The sequence below is a fragment of the Chinchilla lanigera genome, unplaced genomic scaffold (assembly GCF_000276665.1).
Source record: "Chinchilla lanigera isolate Chin_1 unplaced genomic scaffold, ChiLan1.0 scaffold00002, whole genome shotgun sequence".
In the NCBI taxonomy this organism is placed as follows: Eukaryota; Metazoa; Chordata; class Mammalia; order Rodentia; family Chinchillidae; genus Chinchilla; species Chinchilla lanigera.
Genome location: NW_004955403.1, coordinates 21,041,114 through 21,051,427, shown reverse-complemented (window position 1 = coordinate 21,051,427; position 10,314 = coordinate 21,041,114). Strand labels below are relative to the sequence as shown.

At 41.9% G+C, this 10,314-nt stretch overlaps 1 protein-coding gene across 2 annotated transcripts; it reads left to right on the top strand.

Annotated features, from left to right (window-relative positions):
- Positions 1-1,166: 1,166 nt before the first annotated feature.
- Positions 1,167-8,195, top strand: Triml1 (tripartite motif family-like 1). Of its 2 annotated transcripts, none has more exons than XM_005373424.2 (6): positions 1,167-1,707; positions 1,937-2,032; positions 2,999-3,229; positions 4,396-4,418; positions 4,591-4,688; positions 6,179-8,195. In XM_005373424.2, the coding sequence occupies exons 1-6, from the start codon at positions 1,282-1,284 to the stop codon at positions 6,724-6,726; spliced, it is 1,422 nt and encodes a 473-aa protein (XP_005373481.1). In that variant the 5' UTR covers positions 1,167-1,281; the 3' UTR covers positions 6,727-8,195. The 2 variants fall into 2 exon arrangements, with proteins under 2 accessions (XP_005373481.1, XP_005373480.1); XM_005373423.2 differs by having other exon boundaries at positions 6,176-8,195.
- Positions 8,196-10,314: the final 2,119 nt, after the last annotated feature.

Genomic DNA, 10,314 nt, shown 5'->3' with positions numbered 1-10,314 from the left:
ATGAGTTGCTTAAGGTAAGTTTTGGCTAGGATGAAGGAAGGTAGAAAAAGAAGCATTTTGGGGAAATAAACTTGTTTTCTCAAAGTTCAAGATGAGAAAAAAAACACCCAACATCCTGGGAAAGAAGGATCAGTTGGTGCCTTGAATATCAGAAAAAAAATCGATAATTTGAGTGATGGAGGCCCATGGCAGTTTGCCCAGCTGGAGATGACAGGTACAGAAAAATGTTAAGATGCATTCTGTGGGAGGGTCAAGCTAGTGAGACCTGAGGAAGGGGTGCTGGGGCACAGCACGCAGAAGGTAGGCCAGGAAAGAGCTGATCCATGTGCACATGGAGTGGTGAACTTATGGTATTTGGGACTAGGCACAGAGTTCATTGCATATCATCTTTATTCTGTACATTTACTTTTTCACAGGTCTAGAAAAATGCCATTTATTTTTTATCCAGTAAGAATAGATAAGAAACTTGAGAATACCTACCTTGGACATATTTTCAAAGTGTGAAAATAAGTGAAAAAATTGTATTTATACTAAGATATAATTCTTTCTATCACCTACTTAGTCTAATAATCTCTTGAGGCAGTTTTTGAGAAGAATGCCATTTTAGATACTTGCCATGAAGGCAGATAGGTGAGCAGTGTGCTCTCCAGAGCAGAGCAATAAATACAACTTTGGGAGTCTGTTGTACATCTAAAGTCAAGGGCTATTTCAATGGAATATCTCTCTCGTTGGGATAAACAAAATTAAACAATACACAGTGCTGCATAAGGAACTAGAGAAATTGGCCTTGGGTCAAGCAGAGAAAAGGACTTAAAGAGAAAAGGAATTCATATGGCAATCTTATTCTATGAGTTCTCAACTAGGTTCTACTTGTGCAGTTTCTCAAAATATTTAGACAGTATTTTCAAGTCATATATTGTTACACATTCAAATTTACCAAGAAACCCAAACTTCTAGCCCAAAACCACTGTATTTAAATAATTTTATGGTGCTATATGTGTGCAACGATCAACTTTCAAAATAAAAACTCTGTCTGGAGTAAAGACCTGTAGTATCCTGTGTGTGGCTTGCATTGAGAGAGATTTAACAACAGTTTATGGTTGCTGGTGAGCCCAGTGTAAAGGATTCCACATTAAGTCATAATTGCCTTTGTGTTGGGAGCTTATATGTCAAAGGGTGAACTCAGGCAGAGCAGAGAGTAAGTGTGTCCTGTAATAACAGCACAGCAACTTGTTATTTAAAACAGAACCACAGGAAGAATAGAAGGATGACCTTACTCTGATGTCCATCCTTGAGAAAATGTCCACAGCAGATTTGATGGAGAATCTGAGGGAAGAACTCACTTGCTTCATCTGCTTGGACTATTTCAGCAGCCCTGTAACCACTGAGTGTGGGCACAGCTTTTGTCTGATGTGCCTCCTCAAGAACTGGGAGGAGCATAATACACCGTTGTCTTGCCCTGAATGCTGGAGGACCTTGGGGTGCCCTCATTTCCAGCCCAATGAGAGACTGGGGAGGCTGGCTAGCATCGGCAGGCAGCTCAGATCCCAGGTCCTGCAGAGTGACGACGATTCAGGCGGCTGTGGGAGGATGGTGGTAGCCACTCGAGTGTTCTCTGATGATGAGCAGAGTGTCACAACTTTGTCCACGCAAAGTCATGGAATAAACAGAGTGCATCTCTCAAGTGAGGCTGAGGAGCAACACAAAGTAAGATGGGCTGTTCAGTATAAATCTCTGCCCCACCCCTTTCCTCCCGCAATATTCTCCATCAGTGACGATCACGGGTCCACCTTACCAGGCACCACAGCAAAACTTATGTGGGTCTTGTTTTGGGGCTTTGCTTGAGAGTCCAAGTCATCTGGTAGTTATTGGTTTTCAGTGTGTCTTCAGGACCTAGTGTTCAGCCCAGGTGCCATAGAGTTTGTTTCCATTTCAGGAAAAGCTCCAAGAAATCCTCAGTCTTTTGCGTAAGAAGAAGAAGGAAGCTCAAGCTGTACTGACACATGAGAAGGAGCGAGTGATACTGTGTAAGGTCAGGGTCAGTCTTAGTTTGGATCTTGCATGTGATTCTGTGTAATAAGGGGCAGTCGGGATGCTTAAGGAGATGTCAGGGGAAAAGCGATTTTTTTTCCCAGCCCTGGTCCTGCACTGTGTACTTCCTTGCTTTGGGCTGCCGACCTGTACTTGCCTGCCTGGGATTCTCATGACTCAGCTCAAGTTTACCCATCTCACACAGATTTATTTTTCCTTTCTTTGTGCACCTAAGATACCTCTATTATGCCTCTAATTATATTTATTTAAAATACAAATTACATTTATAGACATATGGCATATGATGGAAATCAATTTTTAAAAAGGAATATCAGAAGTGTTTGGGGGGAAATAGAGAATGCAAATGAAAAAGAAACAGAAAAGAATATAAGCAAAATAATAGTTTGAATTATACCTGAACAAATGCCTAAAATTAGTCATTGATTTGGTTTTATGTTGCCTCACAGAGAAAAGAACCAAACATTAGATATAAAAATGTGGGTATCTGAGTCCCCTCATACATTTTGAATGGTTAAGACTATTTGTAATGTATATTTTTATTTCTGGTATGTGATCCAATGTTGATTTTCATTAGTCAATATCCTTTGAATAAATACATTTTCATATTTTTTTCTCATTCAATTTGGCTTTATTTTTTAATAATAGTATTAATTATCACCTGTTGTATTTTTGTGTTTAGTTTTGGATACTTCCGGTAGAATGACAGCTCCTGGGAACAGACATTTTGGTTTTGTTTATTATCCTTATCTGTAGCACACACAATTTTCAAAACATAAGACTTCCCCCAGCCAGTCAATAGAAGATATGTGCTAGGTGTCAGATTTCAGGAAGGGTCCCAGTGGAACCATAGGACTTTGTAAGGATTAAAACATCCCGTGGGTTGGGCATGGAGGGTTCTCTTCCTAACTTTGTTATTCTTTGTGTGTGTGTGCATGTGTGATGGCAGGAAGAGACAAAGACTTTCAAACAGGTCGTCGTGTCAGAGTACATGAAGATGCACCAGTTCCTGAAGGAGGAGGAGCAGCTCCAGCTGCAGCTTCTCGACAAGGAGGAGAGAGACAACCTGACGAAACTGCAGGACAATGAAATCAAACTGACCCAGCAAGTCAGACACCTGAGCAAAATGATTGGGCAGATCGAGTCCACGTACCAGAGCTCAAATTTAGACTCTTTTGAGGTGAGGCTAAAATTCACTATCGTATAGACAAATCTATAGGAAAAAATGTAGTACCCCCTTTTCAAGCTATAGGTAAAACATTTTAATTTACTCACCTGAAAAACTAAGTTCTGCCCCAAAATTAGTTTTGCCAAAGAATTGGCATCTATGTCAATAAAGTCTTGAGAAGGAGGAGTGAGAAAAGGACAGGATGCCTATCCCAGTCAGACAGGATGACGGCGACTCCTTCTCTGCCTTCCCTCAGCAGCCTCAGCATTGTCAAGTATTTTATTAAGCTTATTAATGAGAACTTACTATGTAATGGGCACATTAAATTGTCTCAAGGGCCTGATGATGATAAGGACTGCTGTGATGCAGACTGTAGGTGACTGCCATCCATGAAGTGGGCGTACAGTTGCACTTATCTAACAGTTCAGATCTATGACAGCGAGGTAAATGGTCAAACAGGTAGCGCTGTATGTGGCAGAACATGGGTGTCCTGTATGCCGAGTGTATTTTCCATACCATGTTTGCTCTCCTGCCTGTGCTGGCTACTGCATTCTGCTGAGCCTTTTCTTTTTTTTTTTTTTTTTTTGGTTTTTTTCCCAGTACCGGGAACCGAACTCATGACCTTGTGCTTGCCAGGCAGGCGCTTTTGCCGCTGAGCTAAATCCCCAGCCCCTCTGCTGAGCCTTTTCAAATGCAAGCTGTGTGAGCCATCTCCAACTTCCAGTTTGTTTCCTGGGCTGATTCCACAGGATTCCACTATTTTATTTATTGCCTTCTGAACAAATTCCTGTGACTAAACACAGACTTTGGTTCATTCTCATTGGGCTATTTTCCTCTGCTCATCCCTGGCTCCATGAGGCATCAGAAGAGGAAACCATTATTTGTATCCTTTGTTAATAACAGGTTCTCTCGACAAAATGATGCTATGAGAAAAAGAACAAACTAGTCTCTAGTCATTGTGAACAGTATGGCACGTTCACCCAAACGATCTCTAGAAGAACTTGGCAACTTTTTCCCCTGCCATGTAAGCTCCCTTTCAAGGTGAGCTAGGACCCTGAGAAATGGGTCCTGGGAACTTTGCCAAGAACTATGTTGAATATGTGCACATAGACATGTGGTGGAAGTGAACAAGTGCTGGCAGTGAACAAAAGCTAACCGTCTTTCTTTTATACCCTTAGGAAATAAGAGGAGCCCTGGAAAGGTAGGTTTCACTCTGTGTTCAGTTATGTAAACTCTGGGGACCTGATGCTGGTGGAAGATTATGAGATGCGAATGAGACTGTTGATGTATTGGGTGGAATGAGATGGACTCTCAAGTGGGACCTTGTCCTGTGGTCTGTGCCACGGAAGGACTGAGGATCTGCTGTCTTACAGGAGTGAGTCACAGCTGCTTCAGTGTCCAGAAGCCACCACCACACAGCTGAGTCAGTGCCGCATCACTGGAATGAGGGAGATGCTAAGAAAATTCAGCAGTGAGTCAACCCCATATGCCACACCTACAGAGATTTCCAAACTTAACCTTTGTGTGCATTAAGGGATGCATAGCTGAGCTCCTGGGCAGCTTCTCCTGACATAAAATATTCACCATCTGACAATAGGCAGTTGGTTAAGATACCATCAGCCAGCAGTAAACAGCAGGCTGGGGTCACAGACAGTGTTGATGCCGAAGCAGTGATGATTGACTGATGTTCTATCTGGCTTTGTTTTCAGTCCAAGAAGGCCTGGGTCTCATGCACATGCATACATGTGTGTGTGAGAGATGTTGTACAGCCTTGTTTTTGCACACACACATCTCATGCAGAGCTTTCTGCATTTTGCGCTCTGTTCCTGTTAGGATAAAAGCCAACTTACTGAAGTCCATTGAGGGAACATTCAAAAACTATCTGTGTAGAAGTCTGCAGATATTTAGACTGGCCAAGGCCAAGACAGATCACTGTGAGTTCTCAGCTTGCAGCTCACCCTGCTGACAATCTGTGCTCTGAGGAAAGCTGAATGAGCTTGAGACTCTACGAATATTTGGTAAATGTCCACTATGTGCCCAGTGTTATAATGTGGGGCTCTGAACCTACTTACAAAGGTGAGTGAGACTAAAAATGTCTTTGCTGTCACAGGATTTTCAGTAGAAGTAAGGGACAGACAATCACACAGACAATAGCTATGGTTCGGGTTTGGTTTATAAATAAAAGTATGAACTTTTATGATGGTGCACCTAATCTTACCTGAGAGTCAGGGAAGTGGGGGCTTCTCATGTGACCTCCTCCCAAGAGGGCAGGATGGGGGCTCCCCACCAGTTCACAGTGCACTTTGTTGAATTGTCGCCGGGAGTTCCAGTGCTGTGTCTGTAAGTATATGAGCACGGCGCAACGGAAAGTGTGGGTTAGGAGTGGCTGTTCAATCCCTCATGACACTGTCACCTTGATGAAGTCTCCCAGTCTTTAAGAACCCCAGCTTTCTTATCTGTATTAACTAGAGAAAATAAGACTTGCAACAACTGAGACAATAAACAGTGAACGTTCAGCACTTTAGAAAGAGCACAGTGAATGCTCATCATCCTTGTATTTTCCCATCCAAACCGAAGAATTAGAGCCAACCATGGCCGACGTGAACACCCACAGCAAGGGCAGCCTCCTGTGGCTAAGTAGCCCTGAGTGCTAAAAGTGTCCTGAAAACTCAGCAACTTGCATTCCACTATGAGAGACTCCTCTCTTGCTGTCAGGTTGACTGAATGTCATTCACCACTTTTCTCTTTTCTGCTTCTGGGTGGAAGTTCACTCACCACCTTTTGGAACAGTGCGGAACACGCTCTGAGATTCTGTTCAACATAAAGCCCCCCCAGTGCACTCATCTAATTCACATTTAAAGGACTGGACTAAGTCCCAAGAACTTAGTTTAAATTTCACATCTATAGGAGGGTTCTTATAGGTACCAAAGGAGGAGTCACTCTTTTCTCCTCTTGCAGCAGAGATCACTCTGGATCCAGCCACAGCCAATGCCTACCTCGTCCTGTCTCAGGATCTGAAAAGTGTGAGATATGGAGGGAGCAGACAGCAGCTACCTGACAACCCAGAACGGTTTGACCAGTCTGCCACCGTGCTCGGAGCACAGATCTTCACTGGCGGGAGACACTACTGGGAGGTGGAAGTGGGAAATAAGACAGAGTGGGAAGTGGGCATCTGCAAGGACTCAGTGAGCAGAAAGGGGAATCTCCCAAAGCCCCCCGGGGACCTTTTCTCCCTCATAGGTTTAAAAATTGGAGAGGATTACAGTCTGTGGGTCTCCTCACCTCTGAAAGGGCAACATGTCCGAGAGCCTGTGCATAAGGTTGGTGTTTTCTTAGACTACGAGTGTGGACATATAGCCTTCTACAACGTAACGGATAAGTCCCTCATCTACAGTTTCCCTCCAGCCCCTTTCCAAGATGCACTCAGGCCTATCTTTTCCCCTTGCCTCCCCAATGAAGGCACAAACACAAGCCCTCTTACCATCTGCTCACTGAATAACCACAACTGAGGGACATGGCCCCCAGCCTCTGCTGAGGAGGTCCAGGACCACCAGATGATTCTTCATAAAGACGATGAATGCACTGCAGATTTTTGCATCAGGTTATCTGAAAAAGAATTTCCCCTCACCCCAAGATTGTCGATGAATTCAAGCCCACAATGAAAGGTCAATTAGAAATTAAGTTCAACATCAATCAGAAAAGCTTATCCTGCATCTCTAACCAAGCTCTCTATTAGACTGCCCCATGTATTTGCCGATCACTCCAAATAGACCTGGAAATAGCCCTTATTATCCTGAACCCTATTCTCAGAAGCCAGTTTTATAAATATATGTCATTTTTTTCAAGTGACTTTATTTATTTGACTCACAGACTGTGCAGTTTGAATGTGTCTTTGTCCTATGTGCAGAGATCTGTATGTGGCAGCAATTTCAAATCTCCCCGTTCTTTTTTGAAAATCAATATTCAGCTTTAATAAATACAGAAATTTAAAAAATAGTGTAAGTAGCGGGTTAGAGAAATCATTCTCAGTCACATAGGCATAATTGAAATAGCTATTCATTTCTGTTTCCTAAAATTATTTACCATCTTAATTTACAAGAAACTACATTTTCAAATCTCCTCATTCTCAGTGGTGGCCAGTTCCTATAGACTTGCTCCTGTTTTGTTTTTTCCAGGATTAAGGCTTTAACCCGAGGCCTTGGCGCTGCACTTCATTGCCAGCTCTTTTTAATTTTTTATTTTGAGACAGGGTTTTGGTAAATCACTGTTTCCTACGGTAGGCTAGAACTTCCGTCCTCCTGCCTCAGTATCCCGGGGGGAATGCCCTCTCTCTCTCTTTCTCTCCCTCCCTCTGAAGTTCTTCCGTGCTCACATTGCAGAATGTCACCAATCACAGGGAGTGCTCTGTTATTTCCTCTTAGTAAGCTAAGTCAATGTCATAAAACAGACAGCTAAAATTTTCAGGAAAATAAAGTTTACAAGTTTTTGTCTGTAAGTCATAGACTAGGCTGGGGGGAAATCGATAATCAGACCTCTTAATCTACTCACAGCACCATAAACGGAAGTCAGTAAGTAACAGGGCTTACTTTAGGGCTTGTGTTCATTCTTCTCTTTGATCTAGACCTGCTTTCTTTCAACTTGTTCATTTCAACATTGCATCTTCAAAGGCAGGGAAGCAGATATAAACTAGGCTTAGAATCTCAGAAAAAATCCTCTTCTGAGGATTTGCATATGCATCCTTCCATCGCACACACTTGGAATTGGAGATCTGTAAGGTAGGAGAAACTGCGCATCCTCTTTTGATGATTTGTGGCTCTATTTATTATTTTATTGATAGATTTTTGTTTCTTCATTTCTTATATCCAAAAGGTAAGAAACAAATCATCAAAAGCAAACACCAACCATTTGGTATAAATCTTCCTTGATTACAAAAATACAGTTTTTGTTGGTAAATGAATATAAAGGCAATACATCTTAATGCATTGTACATTGCATTTCATTTTAATAGGTCATACAGCCATTTATTTTCTTCTTCTTTGTCTGCAAAGAGTTGATATTGTCAAGGAAACAAGCCTGCGCACCCCTCCCCCTGCAAAGTTATCCTGAAGGACTCTTTGCTGCTCTATGGTCTACACTGGGCCTGTCCAGGATGTATGAGAAAGATTAAACCTATATTCCTCGTCACTGTGTGAGTTTACATAAAAACCATGAAAAGGTTATCAGAAAAATTTCCCTTTAGGTTTCTAAAAATGGAAACCAAGCCAGGCAGACATGCTGAGGAGCAGCAGAGCATCCCCCAAATGGAAAGCTGAGAGGTGTCTGCCGCGGTCACCCCGCACTGCCCACAGGCCTCACCTCCCTGCTTAGGACTTTGAAGAACGCCATTTCCTTAGGATGAGTGGTGCTCCAAGTGGGGCCTGGCACCACTGCTCAAGTGCCTCCTCTTCCCCTTTTAACTACTCGTCTCCTCCCCGACTCCCATCTCCCACCCTGTCTGATTTGGTAGTAGCTTTTCCAGGAGACAGTAGTTTATAAGTGGCTTCTTATTGAGTAGATAAGACCAAAGTGAAGTCTGCAGTCATGGCCATTTTCTTCTGCACGTGTCCAAACCTAGCTGGAAGGAGGGGAGGCGTTTAGTCCTGAGGGTCGAGAACCCCGAGTGTTCTCTGTACTGATTGCAGCTGGACTACTTGCTTTTGACATTTTTGTCCGAGTGTATCTTAAATATAAGTAGCTTTCCTCTGTGAAATATCCCACTCTGACTGTCTCCTGGTGCTCCCACCGTGGGGACTGAACTTTAGCCTGTCTCGCTTAGAAAGCCTTGGTCGGATTACTTTACAAGTCTCCTTGGCACTAATTTAATACAAGAATGTGCTCCATCCACCCTTGGGTTTGTCCCACAGAGTAAGGAAATGAAAAAGTCTTGAAATGTGCCTGGTATAAAATAAGTAATGCTTATATTCCAGGATCTTTACCTTATCTTTGTAATCTTTTTTATTTTTATTAGTGCATGTTTGCAGTACAACTTTATTCATATTAGACATTTTTTGAAAATATGACATCTTTAAAAATATATGTGTATATCTTTCAAGAATTAGCACATTTTATAGATTATGTTTGTCATATCTGATAATAAATGATATGATATTATCTAATAAATACTCATTAAAATTTTTCTATTTGTCCTTGTAACGTTCTTTACAGTCTTTTTTTTTTTTTTTTTTTTTTTGGTCTTCCAGCATGCTGAAATAATATAAGGGCAGGTACTGAAGTTAATTGTATTGGAAAATATGATTTTTAATGGAACTAATATTTCATTATATGATGTTTCCTAATTTATTTAATCATCTCCCTGCTGTGGACCATTTAGATTGCTTTCTGTTTGTAGCTATTATAGATGACACTGTGACGAACACCAGTGTACATAAACCTTTGGGATGTGTCTCTAATTATTTCCCAAGTATATCTCCTTCAGGCAGGAAAGTACCCTGCAGATTCTGTGGCTACATGCACACAGTTTGCACATTTCCCTATGGAACTTCTCCCTGCCCTGCAGGTACCCCCGAAAGTTTTCCTCTCGTCAGAGCAGCAGACACACTAGATTTGAGATAAATGAGAGAACCTGATCTCCACTCTGCTGTGGTTTTGCAAGAAGTGATGCAAGTATAAACCCAAATTTTGTCCTGGGAAGACCTGGGCTAGTCCTTGCGTTTGGAAATCAGTCAATTTGGTTTGAAAGCTTGACTTCACCCTAAACTGTTTCAACTTCCACATGCAGTATTATTTGAACTCTTATCACTTTAGCTATTTCAAAAATGTGGGAAATATTTACTTGCTTGCTGATTATGTGAGAACACATAAAAGCAATTCATGTGTGGAAAATGATGAATTTTTGTTAGTTTTCCCTTCCCTTCTGAAGAGGACAGCTTGTATGGAATATGGAAAATGTAGGCACCAAAATCTCTGAAATATTTTCAGGAAGGTGTTTCTATATGAGCAAAAGAAGCCTCAACACAAAATCCAGGTAGAGGAAAGGAAATACCTAATTGTATAGCTTCCTCGTGCAAGTCCTTCTGACTTCATGCCTGTGAGTAGCC